At 43.8% G+C, this 27,776-nt stretch overlaps 1 protein-coding gene across 1 annotated transcript; it reads right to left on the bottom strand. All coding sequences in view use genetic code 11, as the record gives it.

Moving 5' to 3' along the window:
* Nucleotides 1-908: 908 nt before the first annotated feature.
* On the bottom strand, nt 909-26,721 carry EGR_05174 (Phosphatase and actin regulator 2; the record flags this gene model as incomplete). Its single annotated transcript, XM_024494423.1, has 19 exons — nt 909-956; nt 1,040-1,141; nt 2,431-2,555; nt 3,759-3,870; nt 3,971-4,028; nt 6,668-6,744; nt 6,858-6,998; nt 7,082-7,116; nt 7,216-7,561; nt 7,804-8,009; nt 8,709-8,937; nt 9,095-9,522; nt 9,608-9,672; nt 9,744-10,293; nt 11,830-12,246; nt 17,044-17,262; nt 21,867-22,011; nt 22,908-23,050; nt 25,485-26,721. The coding sequence occupies 19 exons, from the start codon at nt 26,719-26,721 to the stop codon at nt 909-911; spliced, it is 4,683 nt and encodes a 1,560-aa protein (XP_024351209.1).
* Nucleotides 26,722-27,776: the final 1,055 nt, after the last annotated feature.

The following is a 27,776-nucleotide window of genomic DNA, read 5'->3' as shown; positions in this document are numbered from 1 at the left end:
AAAAATAAGGAATTTTATGATCTTGGTGTCCCCAGCTCTCGCAATTTGTGGCCCTTGAACGGGCCACTGCGTTTATAGTGCCAACGAGAGGAAACTGTCAACACTGTCACCTGGACTATGAGACTATCAACATCGTCTCCACCATTTGTCGATAAATACGGCAAATAGCTTGCACAATGCCTCAAATAAGTGGTGAAGAAATTGCTGATTCGCACGGAAAGCGTTGAACCGGTTGTTAGGCCGCATAGCGGATGGAATTACCGCCATGCATTTCACCGTTCTTTGAAATATCAGCCCGCTTCTTCTCTTTGTTTACAAAAAGCACCTTTTTGAGAGCTAAAATGGCGTATAAATGACTCATTATATCCTGTCACATGGTGACCGTCGCTTGGGCTCATCTAGCGGTCTAGTGACGTGCCGGCGATTAGTAATCCCGATGACATGATCGCGGTGATCATGGAATGACCAAAATTCCGAGACAAGTTAACCTCGTTATAAAACTCGAGTTTTACAGTTTTCAGTATAGTATAGCGTTACTCCGCACCACTATCGCATTAGTGACCAAATTTGGCTTTAAAAAGGAGGAAAAAGTAAGAAAAGTTAAAAATTTGGCATTTTCTGGAAATTAGGTGGTTTAGGCAAGAAAATTTATCACGTCAGAGGCTTCAAATTAGGCAAAAAGGTGTCAATTCCTGATAGGCTAAAAAATGACTGCTGGTGTGATGAAACTTGCTAAAATTTGCCGATTTTTCACCTCCAGTTCGAAGGTCGGCAAAATGCCGCCTCACAGGTACCCTAGGAGGCGATATTTTACCCGAAATCATATTTACTCAGCGTGACACTAAAATGGTTCTTTGGATCGTTTCCCTTAAAAATTTAACTTCAAAAAGCCTCTTGAAACGTCACCGCTACAGTCCGCCATTCTGTACCAGTAAGATGCAAGCCTGCTGAGAATTCTACTGAAGGGAAGCGACCATCGTTTTCAGCCATTGCTGGGGGTTCTTATAGCCTTAATGGAAGGGCCACTTTGTAAACCTACCTTCTTTTCAAAACAAGCATGAAAACTTGCGACCAGCCATGTCGGCGAGGTAGTCACCAATGTTGGATCCCCAGCGGATCCCGGGTGGGCATCCACATCAGCCTAAAGGTGGTCGAAAAAGCCTTGCACTTTTTCCTTGTTACCTCTTCACACATCAAGAGGCGCATGAATTGATGAGTGACTAAAAGAACCCGCGTTAACTAGTTTTGCGGGGTTGGCAAATCACTTCTTTACGCGCTCGATTTAGGGGAAAGATGACAACCACGAAAAGTTAAGCTCTTCAGAAATCGATAAAGAAATAAATATCCTTAGATTAAGGAAGCCCGGCAACGCCCTTGTCATTTAAAGCCTCATCTGTTGGCAACACATATGCTCACAGTTATCAAAAGCTGGTAAGGGATACACGTCACATATTTGTGACGGCTGATAGGGAACGTCTTGATGATGAGAAGTAAACGATCCCTCTTAACCAAGGTGACAAGGCTTCACTTATAAGAAGATGAGAGCAAATGAACCTGACTAATTGAGGAAAGATGGAAACCTTTTTCCCCTGATTTTAAAAGATGTGATCACAGGGGATAGCACTCTTTTATTTTCTACCTGAATACCTAGGGTAATCATCAGAGGATCCTCTTTCCCTTTTCCCTTGGCCCTGTCCCCCACCCGCACCCTCTACAACCCAGAGCGCATGTATGCGCATACCTGGAGCGGAGTAACAAGACTGCATTAATAATGCGAGATCACTTATTCACCTCTCCAACCTGATCCACCCCACTCAGAGATCCTTTTTTACTGCCTTCTCCCCTTCTCCTTTCTTCCGCTCATGTGATTCAATGAAGATTAATGACTGCAGTTAAGACAGCGGCGGTGTGCAATGTTACATTCGCCGTGATGGTGGTGGTGGTGGTGGTATACGCAGTTATCATTACCCTCTCCCCTCCCCTCTACTTTCCCTATCGCCGGCCTCCTTCCTCCCATACCTGCAATAATACAAGATGAGATGATAGGTCACAACTCACTTGGGCCTGTTGTGTTCCCCGTCCTTGACAGGCTACTTTACCTATGCTTGCCTGTTAGTTGGTGTGGGATAAGGATAAAAATGTGGCACTCAGCTATATTTGTCGCCTCGTGGCGAAAAAAGCAGGAGAGAGGGAGTGAAGGAGATTAGGTATTTTAACCATCCATTTACTAAATCCTCGATTAAGTGGAGAAGACTAGATCTCCCTTAGTTGAGGACTTCAAGTCTAGATAAGGAATTTTTCGGGATCGTACAGGTACTTCACTAGAAAAATATTTGATTGAGGTATTTCGGTCCCCCAAAAAATTTTTGGTTACACCGCCCTCCATGTCACTGATCGCTCTAATCTTTTGCTCTAGGATGATAAAGCTACCTTCCGACTTCTCGGAAAGTCTTCACGCTGTACAATGATGGCGGTTTCTCCACCATCATCTCCAGTCAGGAGACGCTGATGGGTTGAGGGAACTGCAGAGACGCATGATGCCGGAATGGCCCTGACTATCGAGGGAGATCACACCTGAACTTTTAGACAAAGCTAATCTCACCTCTTCCGAAATGCCTTAAGCGACATTTTGGCGATACCGAATGACAAGGCCTTCTTTGGTAATCCACTAGATGTTGACTTCTGCGAACTGGAACAAGACCATGGTTTTACGAATCGAAGTCACGATCCAAGGAAAGGACGCCTCTCACTATGACATCTCTCCGGAGGCTGTTGGCATTCGGTCCGTGTTATATGTCGGACATTGTCTAATCCTTGAAATTCACCTTTGAAGCAGTTCCCCCACAGGAGGCGCGTTATTCAGGTATTCTACGCTCCATGTACCATCACTGATGGAATGGGGTGCAAACTCATTATGCCATCTTCGTTTCTATTTCTCGGCAGATTACACTCCTCCAAGAGGGACAATCACAGGTAGCAGAGGAGGTGGCTTTACTCGTGCGCCTAACCACACAAAACTGGCTAATCATCCATTCTTAGGTTGTCACCTTGGTGTCCTGTGACCACCTTGGTCTCTCAGGCCTTCTGTACTTTGGTAAAATCTATAGGGACTCCTTGAAAACATTCAGAAGTGCCTTGAAGCGTAATTGCCGTATCAGTTAGCCTTCAAGGTCTTTTGCCACCTGTCACGGCTATACTGGGGTAAAGATTTCCATAAACTCGGTCATGGTCATGATCACTCATGAGACAGTCGCTTGACAACGGATAGATATGGTTCTCTTTCTCAGAGGTGTACTGGCGGTAAAGTCAGGTTTCCGTCTGTAAATCACCGACTTCTGCTTTAAAGCTCTTCGAGGCTTTGGGTGGTCGAACGCGTCAGCTATTGAAAGGACCAGAACCATTCCTGCCTTAGAGGCATGGTTACTATAGATGTACAGAAGGCCTGGAGGACAAGTGGAAGATCTCCAATGCTTGGAGGTTGAGTCACGAGAGATCTGAAAAGCCCTCCTAGAAAACCAACAACTTTCCGGTACCTAACTTCCCTCCTTTTTTAAGCTTTTTCCTCAGGAGCTTTCTGTGGTTGATCTTCTACCTTAATCATCAAAAATGACTTTTAGAGAATTGAATTTGAAGTCGATGTTGTTCTGTGACAGCAAGAAGACGCTTTTTCAAACCTCAAAGGCAGTGATCTCCCTCGCAGATTTCAGAGGGTCCTCCATTCACGCAATGTAGGCATCAGGTTTGGCTTAGTACCATACAGTGTCCCTCTGCCGGATCCTTCAATCTATTCGTCCCTGAATCTTCTTCCTCAACCTCTGTCGGACGAACCATCCGGAGGAATCTATCCGAAGGTTGAGCAGATTTCCCATGCTGATCGCATTGCAGGCCTAAAATCAAGCCTCTATTTCCTACTTCCTGGGCACCACATCACCTCAGTCCTTAAAGTCCCCAAATTTTGGCAAACACACACGTTCTCCAAAATTCCGCTGAAAAAGTCTGGGGTGGCGGCGGGGGCGGGGGCGGGGGATCTAGGCGGGAGGGAAGGCATAAGGGAGAGGAGAAGAGGGGGGGGTTGAAACATGCCCTGATTTTCCAGCCGGTTAGCCCTCTCTGTCTGTCTGGCTGGCCTGTGGGCTGTTTGACTGATGGTCAGAGGTGAGGGGAATAAGAGCGTCCACCCTCAATACACTGCAGGTGCGAAAATTCCACTCCACTAGCCGCGTCGCATCATAAAAACTACAGACGTGCCCGCGTCTGGAACTCCCATAACGGTCGCGGGACCTGGTAAAGTCACATGATGACGAACGCCCCGCACGCTTCCTCCTCATGAAATTCTAATTAAGCATTCACCGAACGGAATAAATGAACTGATTGGTGATATTCCGAGTTCTGAACTCTCTGACCTATCGAATTGCTCATCTTAGATCGGAGTCTCAAATATACGACCCCTGCGTGGTTTTGTGTGAAGTCGCCCGGACGCCATGGTATCAGGAAAGATGTTGGTCGACTTTAGCGGTAGGAGGACAATTTGATAACTCCACCCGTTTCACGTTTTTGTGCCCTATCGATGGCAAACGATGCGTCATGTCCGGATGAAAAATATCTGGTGGGGGACCGGAATAGTGGGTGGGGGGAGCGGTTGTTTGGGTGACCGCTCAGCCAATCTGGTAATGAATGCAATGAGGTCATAAACATTTTTAGCGCAAAATGGATGCCTTAGCTCGGAGCTTCACTTTTATCCTGTAGAGAGGTTTATCCGCCTGCTTAATGAGGGGTTGACGAGCGCTTTTCCGCCAACTTAGCGGATAGTAGATAGACGACGCTGTTCGTGATGCCTTAATCTTACCTCCAGTCCAAGCAGCCTAGGATTCAACTACCCTGGCGAGCGATTTAAATAGACCGGAATAGAAGGATGTCATTTCCCTCCTCAGTAAAAGCGGTTTAGATCAGGTTAAGTTAGATGATTAAAAACTTGGCAGACGGTGGAGACATACTACTGAATACCATCAAGAAGCGACCACTTCCCTCTATCGCAGTTGATTTCAGACCTTTCTCAAAGGTAGTTCAGCTTGTCTGTCGGCGTGACACTTCTCTAGCCAGGCTGCGTGAATTGTGCTGCGCCTTTGCATCGTCTTTTCGTGCCTTGAGCCGATGGCCGAGCTGACCTTGAAAAAACCAACCGCGGACGACTGCAAACGCCTCCATCTCTTGGCTAGTAGATGACCGGAAAGTCTCAGGTAGTTTTGGATTTGCCCATATCTTTGAAGAGAGATATACGTCACTCTACCTGCAATGTTGCTCATCATGGTGCTTTGTTCCACTTTTTCGCTCATTTTAACCCTCCTATCATGGACTATCTTTTAAATGGACCGGCCTCACGTAGTGCGAGCTTGTCCATCCCATGAATGGGGTTAAAAGCGTTCGCCGAGGGAGGAGAAGACTCGCATACAAGTAATTTTGCGATATGGTTACTCAACTCTGATGGTGGGTCACCCAAAGATGAATGCAGCGCATCCAAGTGGACCCCCTAAGCTTGATCTGGAATAACTCGTTTGCATCCACATTAGCTTAGTGAAAGCCGTTAATGCTTGTGGTAAGAGGTGGCTTTCATATTTCCACATTTGTTAGACGAATGGACTTCTCACTCCCCACCTCACTGTCAGAAAATGCCACTTATCCAATTCCCTCGCAATTTCTCACCATTGACTAAAAATGGCCGCTGGGATGTGGATGAAATTATTCTTCTACTTCGTAAACCACCACTGCTGGTAAATCAGTCGTCGTAAAGTCCCATCCTCACGAGGCAACGCAAGACCCCATATCTCATAAAGCACAACTGCTTCGTGAGAAATTTAGCATCGTTTAGGGTGGGAGAAAGGGAGGCGTCCTCTCATTTGTCTTCTCTCTTGGCAATATTTTTCTTCAAGGTCCAAGCTATTTTCGCATCGGCGTTACACCAACACACACACACACACCGAATAGACCAGCAGAATAGAGCGAATGTTTAGAAGTTGAAGATGCGAAAAAAGTGAAGGTGACTGGAGCTAGGCTTAATAAATGCGGTATTCGCAAATATGTTGTGTCTCGTTGGGGAGAGAGTAGCTTCTGCGTTGCAGCGACGACTGCGCCATGAGAATGCCGCTTATTTTAGTGTAGACTGGAATATTCCCATCAAAACAAAATACCACAAAGGGAAACAAAAGGTGAGTAGGTTGATCAGAGCGTATATTACAAGTACAAAAGTAAGAAGGAAGAATTACAATATCAAGAAAAAGGAGCGAGGAAAGCGACTTGCATCAAGCATATGGAGGGCTTACGAATTTTGATTCTTTCCTCCCTCTCCACCCTCTCACTCCCACTCTACTTTGGTCCCTTCCTCACAAAAAATCAAAGAACATACAGAGGTGGCACGGTGGGTCTAATGCATGTCCAGACTTTCGCTTTTTGTTACATTAAAAATAAATATGACTGCGATGATGAGTGTGAAAGATACTCGGCGAATCTGTGGTAGAGAGCGGTTGAAGATATCATCTATGATACCTAAAAAGGTAGTAAACAATTAAGATTAAATGCAACCCCATCAAATGGACAAACCCTGAACTTGGTTAAAACAACTACTGAATACATAATAGTAGGCGTAAAATTGTAGCAGCAAAGAATAGCGAACCTTGTGTACTGACGACTGTCCTCATGAACTTTCATTTCGTTTGACTTGTACAGATTCAACTCTTCCCGAATCGAAGCCTGAAAAGATCAGCCCAAAAAAAATAAACCAGACTCAAACCTTTTTAATTCGTCACCCAACATAATTATACTAGAGACGAATAAGAAAAGAAAACAGATTTTCTCGCTTGTACGCTTGCCTTTTCGGAGGGAGTGAGTTTGGCCCACGTCTTCTCCGACCGTCGATCGTAGTCGTCGGCTTCAAGTACCTCTAAACTGGTGTTGAAACGTGTTCGCGAACCAGCGCGCGTATGCACATAACCGTTTTCTTCACCCTAAAGTGCGAATTATTTCGTTGATTAAGTAGTTACTACCGAGTAAGCATTAGGAAAACATTTGAATTAGAGAAATGCCTCACTTTCTTGTCTTTGCGAGCGAAACTCTTGACGCTGACTGAAAAAGATAAAGAGAGGGGTATTATCTACAATTTCTTGGTTTCATCATCTAGAAGGCTAGTTAAATGGATGAATAGCTGAGCCACGTCATGCTCACCCTTTGCACCCGGTGAAACGAATCCATTTGTCCGATGCATGAGTCCACTGGATGACTGTCCAGACGCCGGGTGCGAGGAATGTCGTAGCACCTTCTCAATGCTCATCCCATTTACTGTACTGGGAGAAAGAGGCGACTGCTGCGGTGACGCTGGCTGCATCTCTAATACCGATCTCGACCGTGTCGGGTGCCCACGAGCATTCGCGGCACGACGGCGAGGAGGTGTGGGCGCATCGCAAAGCTCTATCCCGTTGAGGCCACCGGTATTGCTGCCAACCCCAATGCTGACGCCGTTGCTGTGATGGTGATGGTGGTGTGGATGATAAGGCTGTCCTGAGGTAGTGGGCTGGGAAGCAAAAGCGACAGTAGGCGATCATTGCTAACGTCAAATTGAGGCAGTGCCCTCATTCTCTTGCAAAGGCTGAGTACCAAAATGGCATCCATAAACTACGCATGGGTCTCCACAGGTCTATAAGGTACACCGCCATTCAGCCGCTACTATGATAACATTTTACGCTATTTACAGACCTGCATACCCTACAACATCATCGGGAGTAATGCAAATGGCAAATGTAAGCATCTACTTACCCGAGACTTCGAGCTGTTGCTCATGGGAGAGGTGGGGACGACCACGGCTCGCGATTTTCGGGATTCCTGTCGATGCGGGGAAGAGACGCTGGTAGGTGAGGTAGTGTTGTAGGACCCAGTGGTATGGAAGACCACGCCGTCGGGATAGACGTAACGCTTACAGTAGGCATTGCCACCATCTTGACCGTCATTTAGATGACGCTTTGCTAAATAAAAAGGAAAGGGAAGAGGAGGTGGAGGAGAAGGAGGCATTAGCCGTGTGATTGAAGTAGGGGCACTGTAGAACAAAATTTTGGCTGTCTTTCTGCCGGCAAATGTCATTCTGTTCATCCATCCATTTAGCAATTCACTCAGTAAGGCGTCTAGCCCCACCTTTGTTCCACTGTATGTCTCGCCTCTGTTCACTCACTTCTTTGTTTATAATATCTACCCACAATAGACCTATCATATCCATTGCTTATCCACCTGTCAGGTTAGGCAATAGCTCATACCTCCACTCATCGTTCATCACTACATCCACCCACGCCTCAACCCAGTTCACCTCTGAGTCTCATTGGACTGTGAGAGCACTCCGTTAACTCAGCGCCAAACGATGTGGCAATACCGACGCAATCGGAACGTCGAAAAAGCTCCTTTTACCATGGCTTTGTCAGCACGCTACTCGGTACTTTTCAAAAGTAAATAGGTGAAGAATGCCCGAGTGGAATTTAAATGTTGCATTAATCAGTGCTAATATCAAATGACTCCTTTCTTGGAGCTTTACATCAGAAATCCAGTAGAGGTAACGCCTTCCCCCACATGAAACACCTAATCTGGCTGGATGTGCAAACCACTAAACCATGCTCGGACATCATGGAAGTTCAAGTCATGCCCGAGGGACCGGTTCACAGGGAGAACCATCTCACCTGACGATGAAGTGATATAGGCCGGTTTGTTGGCAGGCGATGGCAGCGTCGAAGACTGAGGCGTCAGAGCTTCACCTAAACGCATCTCATGGTGTCTTCGGTGTTGCGGCTCATGGGAGGATTTCGTTGGGAGTGTGAGATCTTTTGGTCGAGGAATGGTGACACTGGAAGCAGTTGGTGTGTTTGCGTGCCGATCTTCCTCCTTCGTTGACATACCGATTATCGTTGGCTGAAATGAGTACAAGGGGAAGAAGACAAAAAAATTTGAATTGGCTAAAGCAGAACAAGACTTGGCAACTAAAGATCGTAGGCAGCAGTGGTGGCGCATAAGCGATCCCTTCCGTAGGGCTCAAAAGCACCCCATTCATTGAGGTCTACATTTTTACCTGCTTGGGTAGAGCCTCCGCTGGTGTCCTCGGTACAATGTATCGATTTGCAGTATTCGAAGAAGGCGAAGATTCTGGAGAAACAACAGCTCGGTGGAATTCGGCTGATACCTTATTTGGCGAGACAAGATCCAGCCGTACAATTGAAGTAAATTTTGTCGGTCTTTTCATTGTCACCGTCGAATTCTCCTTCGCCTGAACTGTCTCTTTCTGCACCTCCTCACCCTTCCTATGCTTCGACGAAGCCCTCGGTTTCAGTGGTGAGATGACATGTGGACGTGACTTGATCTCGGGCATTTCGTTATCTCCCACCGACGCTGCCACCACGGGGTGAGTCGTCAAGATCTTCATCGGCGAGTTTTGGAGAGGTGATAGAGGGTAAGGATCCAGAGCGTTGAATTTGATGCTGGTCAGCACCTTCCATACTTCTGGAATGATGTCGTGACATTTTTCGGAGGTGAGTTGACGATGAGCTTTGTTTTTCCTTGGGCTTGGATTTTGATGCCTCAATACCTGTCTTTACATCTTTAGGAGTCTTAGGGGGCTGTTTGCTTTGGTCCGACGACTTAGATTCTTGACTGCATAAAAAATAACCACTTTTCAAAATGCTTCTAAAATGGAAAAATAAATGCGCTCATTTTTCACTCACCTCTTTGTGACCGTCTTCACGGGAATCGCATCATCGATAGTCACGCCGCTCTCCTCCGCACCGATATCAGTGAAGGGATCTCGTTCTCCAAGGGATTTGCGACTCTTTACAGCTGCCACATGCCTGGATTCCTCACTTTCACTGCTGGTACTACTACTACTACTGGTACTGCTGCTAGTGCTACTGCTGATGCTACCACTGCTACTATTACTGCTGCTACTACTGCTATCATCATCCTCTTCCTCCTCATCAAAGGACAGCGAGAGGGAGATAGAGGTATCTGAATCATCTTCTTCTGGTTTGTCTTCTTCTACCTTCACTTCCGCTTTTTCGTCTCCACCACCACTGCTACTTTTAACTTCCGAGTCGGAATTGGATTGCGCTCTGCCTTTGGGAGCGTATTCGGAGAGCTCGACGGAGCTGTCTCGACGTTCTAGGTTCAACAGTGGTTTGTCAGAGGAGTCATAGCTTGTAACAAGGGTAGCAGCAACGGTAGTGATGGTGATGGTGGTGATGGTCTCGGCCGTCCGCATGTCGGAGATGTTGCTACCTGAAAAAGAAAATTAGCACAAGCTATAACCCTCCCTGTGGATAATCTAGTGAGGGAGACCAGGAGTGTGTACCCGTTTTGGGTAACTGGCAGCCCAAGTAGCTTATTTATCAAAATATTCATCAACACGCCTAACCATTCATTCACTCATCCATCCGCCTATCTCACCCATCCCACCGAAATAATTATCCCACAATTTACCACCTTTAACTCAGAAGTGGCTATTAGGAGGGTAAATGACGTCTGCCACGCGACAGATATCTCATTTTCCGTGGTGAAATTATTCACCAAAAGCAAATTTTCATCTCCATTGAGAAGAGCTTTTCCTTGCCCTAAAGAAATTATCCGAGATATTCCAGTACCATAATGGAATACGCCGTCATTTGAAGGTACGATGCAACCCTAGGCCTCTACCCGACCCCGTTAGTCAAGACTTCCATAAGGGCTGTTCAAAAACGATCCAGTGAGTAGAGAAAAGACAAGTGACATGAAGAAGGTTGGTAGAAATCGCATAAAATCAACGCCTCCCCTTATGCAGGATGCCAAATTGGCACAAGAGTTGCTCGCGACCTCATCACAGCGCTGGAGAAGTGTGCACAGGTCAAGGATGATATCACCGGAACGCACAAGTAAAAACCCACAGCGGTAAAGTGATGAATAATTGACGACCTAAAGATGGCGACAAGGAGGCACTCTTATTGGGGGATGTGTTTTAGATTTTACGACTTTCACTTTGAAAGTGTAATGGATGGATGTCAGACTTCTTTCGTCTCAATCGGTAAACAGGAACCAGGGCACATTCCAGCTTCTCTCAATGATGAAGTTTCCGTCTCTTCCACAAGGCAGCACACTGTTCTTCAACCTCTGTGAGATTAGACTAATCTTAATCCAATGGTCCACCTTCAACTCGTGGCACAATAAGTAGCAATAATCCACTTTTGTAGTGATTGTAAATGCGAGTGTGGATGTGTGTGAATGCGAATGCTACCTTGAGCAGTAAAGGGAGTGCGACATCTTAAGTGACTAGCGCATGCGGAAGCCATAGAGTAAAGCAATGCCTCTCATTGGAGGGAGACTGACGCACTACATTGGAAAGCAAAACCATGGACTGACCAAATGCTTCAAGGCGGAGCCTTAGTTTTTCGAGTGAGCCAAAAATTCGGGTCAAAACCATCAATTCCCGTGTCACGTACCTCCAGATAAGCACACTCCACAAGTTTTCCACCGCTTGGTTCACTGGACGCAAATGTTGTGTGTATCAGTATTTTATTCAGTCCATCTGCGTCGCATATTACTTGTAGTCAAGACCGCTGAAAAAATCCTCTTTTATCGTGAGATATCCTTTTTTCGATAGCATTCTGCACAAGTAGTTCGGCTGAATTTTCGAGGTCCTTCACCTAGCTGGTCATACAATGCTGGGTTCAGCTGATGGCATACTGAATCCTGACCTTACTAACCTATCAAATGGCTCGTCGATGGACATGTCAATACTGCAATCTTATCAATGTTTAGTGAGATATCTAAACAGGGACTCACCCGTCTCCGAGACCTCATCTTCCGCCTTTTTTGAGTCCATTCGTCGCAATCGAGGAGGTGGAGTCGGTGGTGATGTATCCATTGTCAACCCAGTGGATTCCTCAGTCACAGTCTTCTCGCCATTGTCCAATTGGACCGTCGGATTAGCTGTTGGCGACTCCGCGGGTGATGTGAAAGAAAACGGGGGTGTTGTTGAAGAAACCGACCATGAAGACGTCGTGCTCATTGTAGTGCTGGAAGACGACGAGGAACTCGATGAGGAGGAGGATGAGAAGGGAGAAGGGAAGGTGGTGGACGAGGTGGCGGAGAGGATAGATGATGTGGTTGATGAGACTGAAGGGGATCCACTAGCCTTTTCTTTCGGCGCGTAATCGTCTGCATCGATACCTTGATCAGTTTCACTGTCTACTTTCGTTGCTGGAAAAAAAATCAAAAATTGGCAAGAACCTGATGTTCTACGAATTTCCATTCCTTGGATTAATACTTCATTTTCTATTAGAACATAAATGCTTCTGGGCAAATGTTCTCATGCGAATCTATCGAAATTTCTATTTTTGAAAATTGAGCAGTATTGACCAATATTTCGGAGAGCAGGGGCTGAGGCATGTAGAAATCTCATTGTCAGCCACGAGATGCATCTTCACTAGCAAAATAAGGAGCCCTCCCCTTTTGTTAAGTCTTATCATTTCAATTTAATCCCTCACTTGTAGTTGAATTCAACTCATTCTGAAGGCATTGTAGTCACTGCGAGAAGGCGCACATATTTTTAATGCCTCATAATTCAACCTTCGTCTTCAATATATGCTACAAACATTCCAACTGTTCTCTGTGCTCATAAAACCACTTACAGATTTGAATGCCTTGCAAATTCGTCTTGATAGTGAAATGCCGTCATTGCACTTACCTCACAAATTAAACCAGGAGAGACACCAAACACCGTACCATGCTCCTTTTTCAGTCTGTGTTTATAGAGCTTAGCAAGTTATAGATGCTCACTATTTCTTTATTAAGTGAAGCATTGCAATAGAGGTTAGGTTTGATGTAAAGAAAATACTAGGAATCACCCATGACCTTCAGTGACAGTTTCCTTCAAAAGCGAGATGGATGTGGATCTCAAACATTCTATTCATGAAAAAGAAGAAGACAAACAGTCTAGAGAGACGTTGCGCAAAAGATGGAAGCCGGGACACCAACCCATGACCTTGAAATTTGAAGTTGTTACATTTGCATGTGGACATAGTGAACGGATAAGCAAAACAGATCAGAAAATTTCCTTGACGAGTTGAAGTTAAAGGTAAACAGGAATAGAATGAGCTGAAGAGAGAGAACTGCTTGGTGGATGAATAAAAACCTGTCCCGATGCACAACCAACTCAAACAAATCTTTTGCTCACCCTCTGATAATGGAGATTAAAGCTTTGTGTAAAAGGTGAACATCGAATTAAGAAAGCAATCAAAAGTAGCTGCACAACTATGTAAGCGTTCCTGCATTGCCTTGAGTTAGAGTGGTGGTTAATGATGGCAAGATCTGATTAAAGATTCCTCGATTTGATAAAAGTTAGTGTGCAAAGTAAATTGATTTCTGAATTTAAAATTTGGAGCACTTTACTTAACACGTATTACAGAGTGTTAGACGATGACCTAGGTGGAATTCTAATTCGACTATTTAGTGCTTCCGGGATCAGCATGAAGGTTAAATGAACTCGCGAGGATTTTGAAGTTGAAATTTTAAATGTCAATTTGTCACTTTCATGAGTTTTCAATTAATTTTGTAGCTGATCAAACGTGCTTTATGATGATAATAAATTTTTTCAGAACGAGAACTGTGGTCTCATCTAGACTGTTTCTGATTTTTAATAAAAAATGAATTCGATGATTATGAAACCGGCTTTGTCCATTCATACACGAAAGAGTTCATTCAACACTTATCACAATTTGAGATAATGGTGAGCAGATTGTCGGCATTTGTTGGTGTAAATGTTTTGGACCCCCATCAAAAAGTAGGTCAAGGATGTGATGAAATAAGCCAAAATTTGCGTCTGGTAACTAACCTTGAACAAATTTGGTTATTAATTGAGGTTTAACACCTAAGAAAGGAGCCAACAGGAAACGCTCAGCTCCGTCCCTCAAAAGGAAATAAAACGAGGCTTTTCAACAGCATACAAGACAAACGTACTCTCTGTAGAATCGTCAGTCTTGGTAATGATGCGAATTTCTAAAATGATACAAAGGGAGAAGGTGAACTGCATGAAGTCGGTTCTTCTGGTCATTATCTTCTCTCATAAACGTAGGCATAGTAACCGGGGCTATAGAGAAATATTGGTGTAAGTTGCAATTTTATTTGTCTGATTAAACTTCTAGAATCTTACCGATTGCTTAAAAAAATAAGGCCTTCTTTATTGTCTATCTTCATTTCGATGCTGATAATCGACACATTTATCACCTAGTGTCACATATGTGCGACATGCTAATTTTCTTACCTACTCTTGTGTTGGCGACCATGTTTTTATCGCGGCTGTGTGCATATTGCGTGCTATGCCCAAATTACTCCAATTTTACACCCTTGAAATGATGAACCATGTCTTTATCAGTGGATTGGCCAACACACTACGGAGCCACGAGTGATCACCACAACCTGGTGAATTCAATCAAAAATGCACCTTCCTGACAGAAATGTACATAGTACTGATGACATCATGTGCAGCGATGTTTAATAGGTCCAAAAGTCGGTTTAGCTGGTAGAAATAAACAAATTTGGCAATTATATAGGGGATGAAAAACTAAGATAGATGAAGAAACAAGGCTGGTGATACTATCTGGGCTCCATTAAATTGTAAAAAAGTCCCAACTAATGTAAAGATAACTGGAAAGATGAAGTGGTGGGATTCCTTAGGTGCTAAAAAACTTACCTTCACTTGCACAAAAAATTGGAGTGACTGTGGTAGCCACAACTGGGGCTCCAAATGCAATAGGCGTAGTCGTCTGACGGGAGTGGCATGAATAATACTGTCATGGATACTATGACCTGTCTTTAAGTCAGCAAAGCCGTCTAGTGATTGCATAAAAAATTGTGACTTTTGGTTTGTAATATGTGAATATGAGTAAGTCGACGAGCCTCCCTCAGTCGGCTTAAACCTGGACTCCTATCAATTTTTCGTTAAATGCCAAAAACTATGAGAAGATATTCTTACTGCGAAAACTTAAAGCCTTAAAGAACTTTTCGAGCTAGTGTGAAGTGCTATCGCTAACTTTGACAATTTCATAATATTTGGAATCCAATGCTGATCATTGTGAGTATTTTAAGGTGACTACATAGATTAGTAATTATGTGCCCATTGGTGCCACTTAGGAAATCAAATCAGAAAATCTAGAAACAGAGTCTAGAAGTGTTTTAATCCACCACATACTTTGTTGATGTCGTTGACCTGCGTGAAGCTACGAGTATGCTCCCAAGAGAAGACCATTAAAAAATAGGATGTAGTAATAGAAAAAAATAAACGGCTCATAGTCCAGCAACTTAACAAAATTGTCAAGTTTTTATCATACAGTAAGGCGTTTGTGTTATTTACGAATGGAGGTGTTGGGTAAGTGGACTCTGTCAACAGTAGCTAGGTCCTTTCTACCATTTCCTTGCCCCGTTAGTAAAGAACCCTCTTCAATACCATAAAACAACTCAAAAATGTTGTTGCTGTGGATCGTTTCTTTAAATATTTAACACGCATCTGCACTACCCTTATTTTGGTACATCTAACAAAGAAATTTCCTTCTATTTTTCAAATGTATTAGCACCTTAGAAAGCAAAAGTTGGGTCAAAATATGGGTTATATATGTTTAAGCATAAATTATGAGTTAAAAAGAGAGACTTGTAGCTACTTTGGATGAAAGAATGCTTTTATCAGTACAGGTTAGTTCGCCACAGAAAGGGAAATGAACAGCCGTTTTAGCGAAGGCAGGAATAGTAAACCAAACATGCATCATAATGTACGTGATGACTTTCTTCAATACAATTTTGATCGGGTGCAGTAACAAACTGGATAGATATAATTTTTCCGTGAGAGGCCATTGTCAGCAATTAATTATTGAGGGCAGTCTGAGTGAAGCTAAATAAAGTATGCGTGTGTACTTGTAGATTGCCACCGGGGTAGAAATAGCACACAATAAAAGATAGATTGGGTAAATGGATAGAATGAGTATTGAAACACGCACCAGCTCTTGTGTTGATCTGGCGATACTTGTAATGAAGATCAGTAAGTTTGACTCAATCCTTTGACCTCTCGTAGTTACTCGGTCAACCAATCGTTTTGCTATTCCTAGTGGAGAGTTAACCTCCCACCAATGGAAGGCATTGCTTTACTCTGTGGCTCCTGCACGCGTTAGTCACTCAAGATATCATTGCCTTTATGGCTCAAGGTCGTGTTTGCATTCACGCCCGCACTTGCATTCACAACCACCACAATAGTGGATTGTTACTACTTATTGTGCAACAAATTGGAAGTGGACCATTAGACCGAGCACATTCTAATCTCAGAGATTGGAGAACAGTGTGCTATCTTGTGGAAGAGGCGGGGACTCCATGATTGAGATGCAGATGGGAGAAGCGGAGTGGGGCAGAACGTGTAAAATCTGCTCTACTTTCTCCTTCGATTCACAGATATGTGTTTCGGAGTGTATGTGAATGATGACAAGTGCTTTGTTGGAGGTGTAGATGTCTGTTGGGTTTCCTTTACACAAGCTGGCACTACAATGGCATCTACTACCTGCTGGAAGAATCAGCCAGATGTCTTTCACCTCATCTTATTGACCCACTGGATTTACTGGTCACCTGGGTAACCACTGATCATGTTTACCCTCTCCCCCACAACAATAAACTAAACAAAGTTCAGCATTCTGCTGAATGTCGCAATTAGTCGTATTGTTTGGTGTTCACTCTGCTGAGGTATTGACAACAGGAGTAGTTAGCGGAGGTGAGGGGGTGGGTGGAAGTGGAATCGACTAAGGCTAGAAGGATCGCCTGGAAGCAAATCCCCCTTGAAATATACATCTCGAGTTTCCTACTTCCTGCTTTCCAATTAAGGCGAAATAATTCTGACATCCATTCTAACCCCACCATCTCTCTCAAATTCGGCTTTGTACTGCTTTTATGAAAAGTCCTACTGGAAAAGCGACCTCAAATTACAACGTGAATATACTTTTTGGTCTATTCCTGTTTACTTACCCTCATCAGCAACACATTCTTGTGGTTTCTGCGATTCCACAAGCTGCTCGGTGGGAGAGTAGGTCTCATTGTTCCTGTCATCTTCAGCTCCAGTGAGATCAATCTTGCTATTCCTGCCTTCCGGAAGCAAGTTATTCGAAGATTCTAGAGGCTTCCTCGAGTCTGATTCCAATACTTCTGTGCTCAAAGTGGACTGCTGGGAGGATGTGCCCTTATTCACTAAAATCGACAAATATGCAAGATCTCAAGGTATTGAATGAAGCCTCATTCTGTGTTTTTATGCATTAAAAATAGATATTTATGCCCTTAAATTATGCCTCGTTTACAGGGGCAATATGGCATCGAAAACCTACTTTGACTGCTCCTATCTAGTGAGGCTGCTTGAGCTTTGTGCTTATCATTCTAATTGACATTTTTTCCAAGCAAATCGTGTTACTCTCCTGGATTTACAAATCCGAAGCAATAATAAAGGTGAATAGACAGGCAGAGGTTTTGATTGATGTATAGAGGTCAAGAATGAGTTGGGTAAACTAGGCTCCGACGGGTGATTACAAGTGAGTCAGCCACGTGCTACAGGTAGAGTTGATACAAGCTGAAGCCGAGGGGAGAGAAGGTCATGAGATGAAGTGAAAGCCAGCTACACTGGAAAGGCGTGGTGGGAAAACTCACCTCGCACTTGAGCAACAAACGGATAAAGCAAATTTGACAACTTTATGTGTGACTTACAGATGGGGGAGAAGTGACTCCTGGCAGTCCATGGCATACCAGTAGAGCATTTAAAATGTGAAGTAGGACATCATGGCAATCTGTGTGTATCTCTCCCTCTCACCTTTCCCCTATGGGCATAGAATAGGGTCACGTGATCAACCGTTTACACACCAGATCAACAGACCCCATCATTTGCTCCCACCATTTGTGAAATCAACAGTTCACTACTTGTGGTGTTGCTGAATCACACGCTCATCGATTGACAAGCGGAACGTATTTGAAGAACTATGGCACTTTGCCATTTGCCGTGGGGCGCTGGAGGCCGTTTTATGTGTCTTGCAGCGCGTAATCAACTAAGTGAAAAGAAACTTTACATTTTGCAATCATCTGTCTTTGAAATTTTGATCTGTTTTCGTCATCAAAACCACTCCTTGCATCCTCGGCATCGCAAGGCATAACTCCATATAAGTACGCTTACATATTGTTATCTTAGTGCTCGAATGGAGGTTTGCGTTTTTCACAAAGGTGAAGAACTAGGGGAAAAAGAGGAAGCAAGTATAGGAGGAGTGAGTTACCGATTATGGAATTGAGTTTCCTGTGGAAGTTTAAGAACATGCTTGGTGTGTCGAGAAATAGAAGAAGCCCACACACTTCCTCAGGGTCGAATTCCTTAAAAACAAATTTTTAATTTTACAGTGATTTTTCCATTAACTTTTAAGATGAAGAAAAAAAACGCTTGTTGTGATAGTATGCAAAAAGTAACCTCTAGTCCCGCTATCAAAGAAAGTAATCTTTTATTTTCTCAGATAGAGGAGTCAAATGGACGCACAAAGGGGCCGAATCGCAAGACCAAGAGATTGGGAAAAATCCCAAAAACGGGGACAAATATTGCCACACAAGCAGCCTTAAAAAAATAGGACGGTCCCAGTGCAATGGACGACAAAGCATCATTAAAACGAATGGAAGGATGGAGCGTTGTTTTGTAATCAGGTAAAAAGAAAAAAAATTATTTGGCACTTAAAAAGGATTTCGGACTTTAACAAGAGACATTCGCCCTTTTGTTTTGTAAAGTGCCTCCGCCTCTCATTGCAACTTCATTGGATGAAGTAGGTTGATAAAACATGCTTGATAGGCTCATTTAATTTAACCACATCGCCATGACCATAAAGCTGCGGAAACGCTAAACTCGGTTTCGCGTTCCATAATTTTCATTGTCTTTTCATTCTAATTAGAAAATAAATTTTAACATCATTTGGGACTGTTTTTACGAGAAAATTCTTACCTCATTTTGTTTTAACAAATTAAGCTATTTTTAAGAGTCAAGTTTTGTTAGAGTTTTAATGAAAAGGAAGAAAAAAGAAGCACAATGATAGATTTTCACTAGAATATTTCGCGAAAGTTCCGGTTAAATTCGGGGCCAACAAAATAAGCTAGGTTTAACTATGCTTCTATAAAAGTTCAACAAAGTTGTTCATCAGGTAGTGGTAATTGTTACAACAATTTTTGCTCAAAATCCGCCTGTTAGTTCTTCAAATCCCACGATTGTAACCTAGTGAACAGGAAAGTAAAGGCGGAAAGAGCCTCAGACATTTAACTTAAAAATTCTCATTGCTCTCTGATCACAGCAACAAAACTGTAAACCATTAGCTAAAGATATTTTTTACTTCAAGAAAAGAGTTTCTGCTGGGCTACAAATATTCCTGAAAATAGGAAAACTGAGGTGATTGCAAAGGAGTCCCACAAATTGGTGTCAAACATAATTTAGAGACTAATAAATAACTAAAACCCCGCCTACACTTCAAACGAAAAGCTAGAGCAGGCTGCAAAAAGAAGGGAACAATAAAAGTCCTTATTTGCGACACAGGATAACCACACATTCTATCTTCCACGAAGAGCCTACCCCTGAGAGGAACACGGTGAAGCGCATGCCTTAAGGAAGGTGATCTAACAACCATCATTCCCATTCATCTCATAAGGGCGGCAAGCAGACTCCTCCAGTGTCACAAGCATTAATTCTCCGAAAAAGAGAGAACATGCCTTAGTGCGTGTGCACATGCCTATGCCGTCAGGTAGAGGCGTCAACGAATACGCAGTGACATGTGACGTGAAACTTCACTTTTCCCAGAAACGCGTAGAAAATGACGAAGTTGGAGCTGCACCTTTGTTACGGAGGGAAGGCAGGTGGATATTGGGCAGGTGCCAACGAATTATCACAGCCTGAGCTTAAATTCCAGCCAAAAGCCGCAATTTTCTCAGAACCCACTCCTCTCCTCGTACGTCATTGCATCGTCCTCCCTATTATATTTCAGTTTAATTCAGTAGGCGTTTTCCATGATCTCGTGATCCGCTTTTACTTTTCACAGACAGGTGGGGATAAAATTTCTGATGACTTAGAATAAATTTATCGTTGATGGGCAACTCTAAAGTGAAACTAGGTGATAATCAGCATCTATCCCAGTCGTCGAACCTTCTGTTTTGACTTAATTTTCCATTCGCAATGAGGTCAACTTGTGAAAATGGGTTTTGTTTTTGTTTAAAGAGGTTGAGTATAACGTGTCCCCAATGTAGACTTAAAGACAGCCACTTATTGCAGACTGAGCGAGGAAAAAGGCACTGAGGAGGAGAGTGACCTTGTTTATCTCTTTTTATGAAGAAATCATGTCAGACAATCGCGAACCAACTTTCAAACCAGATGTTTTGTCAAATACACTCCTCCCGACGCAGCTTTCAGCCAAAATGTAAAAGCAGGCTTTAGTAGAGGAATACTTTGTCTAACTGCGTACCTAACTGCGTGGGCGCTTTAGGATCTACAGGTTTATCGTAATAATTGGCTCTTGACTCTGCTGAACACTAGTAGTGTATCGTTCCACCATACTACCTTGGGATAATTGCAACTTCAGTGTGGGCTGGGGGGTACGGGCTGTTCACGGATTCGCTCTAATTTATGCTTCTAAAGTGGAGCGATGCAAAATGGTTTCCTTCGACCGCGAAAACGTTGTGCGCCTCGGAAGTTGGACGCCATGTGCTAAATTAAACTGCAGATTTGGGGTCACAGGGTAAAAGGCCTTACAAATGTCCGGACATATTACCGTGTTCTGCTTTTTGTATGCGGTGTAACAATGCTTTGACATGCGTTCTCAAAGACCTGACACAGGTGACACAACGAAAATGCTGAACTCAAAAACTGTTTTGTTTCGAGAAACAGTTAAATCAAAAATACGGTGGACGTTCATTCAACGTTTACGATGAATCTTACCGCGTCCTCAACTTCGAGCAGGCACAAAGTTATCGAATAATGAAATTGAATAAGAAAAAAAATGACCAAAAAGAGGCCTATAAATCATATTCATCCTGTATTTTATTATACTCTTCAAACAAATTCACCCCACATGAGGTTCCGAAATACGGAAGCAATCAGCGTTAAAACCGCAACAATTATAAAAAATCTGGGAGATGGACCTAAAGAACCACATTTTAGGGGCTTATTTACAAAGATCAGTTGTTCTAAAGTGTTGAACACATTTGATATAAGAGTAAAAGTTTAGTGATTTTCTCGGCCAATGGGAGAATCGAGAAACATATTTTAAATAAATACACTAATAGGGCAGGGTTGTAAAAACAAAATAACACTGACGACAACTTAGAAGTGCCATGAACGTAAATCTTAGATCGGAAGCAGCCATGAGATAGGGAGAGGGGGGATCAGCGAAAAGACCTTGACAAACTAGAGGGAATTTGAAGTTACTTGCACACCTCAAGGTGCTTCAACTATTAAGTGTCCGGATGCAAAAAAGGAAATAGGCAAAACAACATTCAGCTAAGTGAAACAGAATGCGAGAATAAAGAGGAAGAGAAAAGGGCCCACAGATCTACAACTTCGGTCACATCTGCTCTCAGACGGTAGCTCCCTTTTTTGGGCAGCTCGAGGGAGACAGAAGGAGCGGAAACAGAAAGAAATCTGCAAAAACATTCACTGCACCGTGCACACTGCTTATCTGGAGCAATCACTCAAAATAGGGTCTAGAGAGGGCCAAACCTGCCAGTAATCTGTCTGTTTCACTTCACAGAGACATTAACCGCTTAAGAGGCGGTGACAAGTACAAAAATCCACTTACATTTGAATCGTTCACGCAATCGTTGTTGAAAACGCAGCATTACAGTGCGACGAGGGTGAAATGGGGGAGCGAAGAGAGGAAATGAATGGATAGATCCAGACAGGCTATCGGACGGTCGGACGGATAGAGAGGCGGACGAAGGTGGCTTAGATCAATCAAAAGAAGGACCCAGTGGAAATTTAAGCGAGTACAGTGGAAGAGAGTGTGTGAGTGAGTGAATACAATGGTGTTTCTTTCTTCGGATGCTCTGCTTTTATGTGCGCGTCGGTGTGCGTGCATTGCGATTGGCTCGATCATGGCAACACCGCTACCGCAATAATCGATTGTTGAGATAGTGAAGGAAGGAAAAGAAGTGAATATACTAGGCAGCATGGAGGCTTCATTCAATTAACCATCGCCTTTCATCTCTAGACCAGTTGTTGGAAGGATCATGCTTTCCATAGTCAATTAAAAACCCCTGCACACATGACAACCAAATAAGCTCTATTTGAAGAGCAATTAGGGCCCAGACAAGTATTAGAGAAATACCGTCCCAAAATTCACCACAAATGGGCTGCAAGGCGTAGGCAAGCATACGAAAGCACTGAAGGATGGATCACGTGTTATTGCGCATAATTTCAGCGAAAATAAGGAAGGAAGGAATAAAAGAAGAAGGATTTTTAGGCGATTAAATGCCAGTTGCTGCATCAAATGATGGAAGAAGAGGGCCAGACGGCAGTTTGCTTATACTAGTGATTTATGTTTTATTTCCTAATTTATTTCTTCGTTGGCTTTTTAGCCACCATGACGACGAATACAGTGATTTGTGGTGCTTGCACTCCCCTAGCAGGAGTTATGATGCCATGCACTGGAGATCCACTCCACTTTAGTCGCAAATTTAGAGTTTAAAAAAGAGGAAGAAAATAACTTTTTTAGAAAGCGAAGAGTTGACTTTTTTGCTGACCTGGTCGGCTGCGATATGCACTTGAAAAGCTTTGGCATGATAAATTCCATCATGACAGCTGGACTGATCATGTCAGCCTGTTTGTGGGGTGCGCTGACCCATTCCACCTCTCCTGATGTCCGTCTCCACAACTTCACTACTATTGGCATGCCCATCAGATGCTCTACACGATGCTTCTTCACAGGAGTGATACGGTTGCCACCACAGACGGCATCGCCACTTACTTGCAGATGTCCCGTCGCTTTGCCAACAAACACACCTCACCATAAAACAGACAATAAATGTCAAACAAACTGTTAAACGATCTAAGTGGATTTGCGATGCATTCTCTGACTACTGACATGACGTTTCATTTATCACCACGCGCTGTTGCATGCACTAGCTGCCAGCATTGTCTCTCGCCTTAATCAACCGTGACTGAAGTGGTCCATGAAACGAGAGGAGGGCTTTTTCACTACGACATGCATGTCACCTGATGCAGCGTGTAGTACCAACTATTCCACCTTGATATACAACTACATCCAAAAGTTCCGCCTTGGCTTGAATGCTACTTGCGAGCTAGATGGAATTGCTTCTCCCGCACTTTCGTGAATCAGTTTCAGGTCTATGTCCTCATGACCTGTGATTGCTGATGCGACTGGCCAGATATCTGAGGGGATCTATCTCTACTCACCACACTGGCATGACTCCTCCACGACCTTCCGCCTAACTTCGAGGCAGCTTCACACCCAATGGCAGAAAATCCTTTCCCTACAACAATAAAAATAAATTGTGTTGCTGGCACAGACAGCTTTAGCCTATAAAGCAGTCCACTTCAGGAAGCAATAACATTTGAACCCTAATAGACCACAAAAGAGCCTGTTTTTACCAGACATAAGGAGTAGTGTGACACATTTAGACACAGTGTTTACTTCGAGGAAAGACAGAGAAGTTGGGATACTCAAAAGTGGAGAAGCAGATTATAGAAGCCCATCGGTGAATTCCTCTACCGAGTCCAAGGGACGTCTTGAAATAACGCCTCCTCATAAAATCAACTTTGCGTTTTATAAAAATTCCCTTTACTGACGCTGGGAGGGAGAATACAGAAATATGACGGACGAGACACCAGGGGCAATGCTCCAAATACTGTCAGACCTGGTGTCAGACTTTGGTGCTCCAGGCCCTCTGTAGTTCGACCAAATCTGTTATTCATTTATGCCTGCATTTTCTTGCATCCACCCAGGTTGTGCATGATTCATACGGCAAATGTTGACAAAGGTTACTTCTTAAATGCGGGTTCCACCGTGACACCACGACCTGATAGTGTAGACAATATAAATTGGTAGCATTACTGCAGGTTTGGCACACTTTATTGATGCCACGTGAAAAAAAAGCCGAACTGAGACGGAAGTTAATGTATAGGAATCCTTTATATTGCTAAATTTAGCTGAATACTTCACGAAACGGGGGTGAAGGTCACACTTGATCGCCTCACTACCCAATGTGCTTAAACGAACGGAGGCACGCGGAGCATACACTTAACATACATCAAATGGTTTTCATCGCATGAAGTGCCTTTAAGTGAATATTCTAGGCATCATCTTCAGCATTAATTAGGTGGAGCATTATTTAGCGAGTCGAAAAAGATGAAGGAATAAATGACAATAAGGCGAAAGTGTCAAACCCTACTCAATAACACCGTGTCTACTCATTACACCCAAAAGTAGTATGTAATTTGGCGAATCAGGAAATTTGCCAAATCTTCAAATTAGCAAGCTATTTTGCGTGACATGCAGTATATTTGGTGTAGGTACCACTGTTTCTATCGTACAAAAGTCTTGCTAGCCGTCTAGCCCAAAACAGACTTGTCAAGGCCAGATAAGGCTTGCAGAAACCCCAATGTTTCAGCGAATCACCGATTTTGGCGATTTCGGGCATAAGCGGAGGGTCTAGTTGATGCAAATTCGGTATAAAGTATGCCACTTCTCTTGGAAGAAAAATTAACCGGAAAAAAGTGAGGTTGGGATGGAGTTCACCTCCCTGGCCTCTGGTGGCTAGCAGTGGTATCGCTGACAGTGGCCTATTTGTAATGGACCGTTATCTGAAGCAGTGGATGTATTTCAAGGCATTGGATTGAAGGCTAAACTCTAGAGAAGGATAATAAGCCTAAAGATTGATTTGTATTTGCTACCTTAGTATCACCAAATTATTCTCATGAGGGACGAAAAATCCTGACTGTTGCTGGCATCCCTATAACTGGAAGGCGATTCTAGACTATTCTAATTGCCTGGAAATTTGTCTCCAAAGTTGGAAAATCTTTGCAGCCTTGATTGGGAATTGTTTATCGAAAGTTATGGGTTCATTTCATTACTTCAAAGTGTAGAGTAAATGAAGCGGCCTACTTAAAACTCCAAGAAGTGAGTGCAATGACGTCTGTCAAGCCTCCCCTTTTTGCATCGTCTCTTTATGTTGTAAACATCCCCATGAAGGGTCATGTCATTTGGCCTTGCCAGCTCCCTTGGCAAAACGGCGCATTTAGTTAGTCCCCTTTAAATGTATTTCCTTGGTAAATCCGGGTGAACCCAGGTTTTTTCCTCCCCTCCCCTCTTCCACTCACCCCTCACCCATTCTCATCGATTAACACTGGAAACCGCGTCAAGAGTATCTACCTTCAAGTGAAAATGAAGTATACTTACCCGGATTCACCGATCCAACATCATCTGTTGTAAGGACAGTCGAGTCACCAACTGGGAAGATAGTTTCAGGTAAAGCTGATGGGCTCGGTCCACTGGACAACGACGGAATCTCCAAAGTTCGATCAGACAAAGCCCGCGGCTTTTCAGGCTCCAGATCCATCGTTATAGTGGAGTCTGGAGGTCGCGCCAACAGGGGTACTTCCTGTTTTGAAATCACCTCTTCAGCACCCCACGACACAGATCTGTCCAACGGTGAGACTGTGGAGTTCACGGAGGGACAGTAGGTTTCCTGTCCTGGCGAAGTCTGCAACATTTCAAGCTTTTGTAAGCTCTTTGAACGAGGTCGTCGGACCATCGTGATAGTGGAGCCTAAAGTTCGCGCCAATAAGGGTACTTCCTGCCTTGAAATCACCTCTTCAGCATCCTGCAACACAAATCTGTCCAACGGTGAGACTGTAGAGTTCACGGCGGAACAGTGGGTTTCTTGCACATCACTATAATAATTAGTTTTGCTCTGTGTCTTCACCACCGCCGCCACGTCACTTTTCTCTCTGTGATTCCAATTCAGTGCAGGGAATTCTGGGAACCTTGGATAAATCAGAGAAGGCTTTGATACTGCCGAATTTTTAGTTCCATTTTGCTGCGGTGAAGCAATGAAAGTTTCCACGATTATGGGATGGCACGAGGGGAGAGGAATGATTTCCCCCGCAGACATATAACGACGTTCCGAAGTTGGTCCTTTTATGGATCCACCTCCAACATCTGGATCGTAAAGGCTTTGTGATTGCATCTGAGAGTGCTTCACTTCTGGACTGTTTTTTCCTTGCTGTGGTACTAAAAGCTGATTAAGAATGCTGCCAGACTGTGTTGGGGCTTGGGATTGAGGCATCTGCACGGATTCCTCCAGTAGTCGTTCTCCTTCAATTTCAACAAGTGGAAAAGTTACGCTATCTAGATCTGGTAGGGTTGAAAGATCTGGAGTAGGAGGTGAAGAATCGTTGTGACAGGTGGTGTCGTCAGTTATGTGACTAGGAAGGCTGTGATGGAATACGAGCGGATCATCGTATTTGCCTCCATTGGTTGATGTAGCCTGGAAAGTGGAGGAGAGTGTGGAAACTGACGACGATGTCCGTAGTCGAGGCCTCTCCTGCGTGTTCAAAGGCAACCACGCGTAAGTGTCATCGTAGTCGGGGAGGCTTAGCAATCGAGCGAATCGAAAGGTTGTGTGCTCTTCCATTGGTGGTACCTATCTGGAATACAATAGAATTGGAAATAGGTGAAAGTTCATGTAACTCAGTTGATCATGCAAGAGGCTTACTGTTAGCGGAGTAAACCCTAGTCAATGAAAACAACAACTTTAACACAAAAGATTGTCTTTGGCATGCTGTCACAGAGTATCAGACGCTTCAACTTCTGATCTCATGAGTAGTTAGATGGGAGACAACGAAACTTTGATGACAGGACTGTTCTGCCAACATTAAAGGAATAAAAGGCAGCAGAAGGCCTCCACTGCGGTTGGTATGACGATGTGACACTCGGCCATTTGGCAGTAAGTTGGAGGTTTGTCTCTCGTTTTATGGTGTGGCATATGCACCGGGAAAGTGGAGATGCCAACTGTGGTGACATCTTTGCCAGAGGGCACAACAGCCACCCCTGTGCAGAGGCTTTACGCGAAACACCTGATGAGGGCAAAAGTGATCGCGGGGTCATGACGATGAGTCAGGAGTGGTATGGGGGGGGGGGGCCTGAAGAGGTCAGCACATCCATTGATTGGGGATAGTAATGCAGCAGTCTATCCAAGCATGGTCCAGATCGTAAAGGGCTGGAATAAGTGTATGTTGAGGGTCAAGTAAAAGTACATTTTTTAGCACTCTAATGGATGTACTTAGTCATTTTACAACCACTGAAGTGTCAGTTTAACTTGACTGCCCCTCATGTGACGGTGACAACAGTAGTTACGCGGGTACGTCAGCTACTTCTTGAAATTTTATCTAGTGTAGCTAGAATTTGCCTCATAAACCAGTTCAGAGATGGATAAGTCCGAATTCACTATCTTAGAATGGCCTTGACTTAATTAGAAAGGTATAACGGAGGTCATTCAATCCGTAAAAGCAAATAAAGCCTCTACAACTAGTTTTTTTTTTGTAATCTTTCAGTAGCTTTGATCTTCCCTGCCCTTTGGTATACCGAATGAGAATGACAAATGTGAGGAGACTCAATGCCAGCATCATGGGGTATTATTAGGGGCTTGATGCAACCCCACCCCTCCCTCTAATCAGGCAGTTTTTAAGG

This window comes from Echinococcus granulosus (genome assembly GCF_000524195.1).
Source record: "Echinococcus granulosus chromosome Unknown EG_S00036, whole genome shotgun sequence".
Taxonomy (NCBI): domain Eukaryota; kingdom Metazoa; phylum Platyhelminthes; class Cestoda; order Cyclophyllidea; family Taeniidae; genus Echinococcus; species Echinococcus granulosus.
Note: the sequence above shows the minus strand (reverse complement) of the source record. Positions and strands in the feature narration are given on the sequence as shown.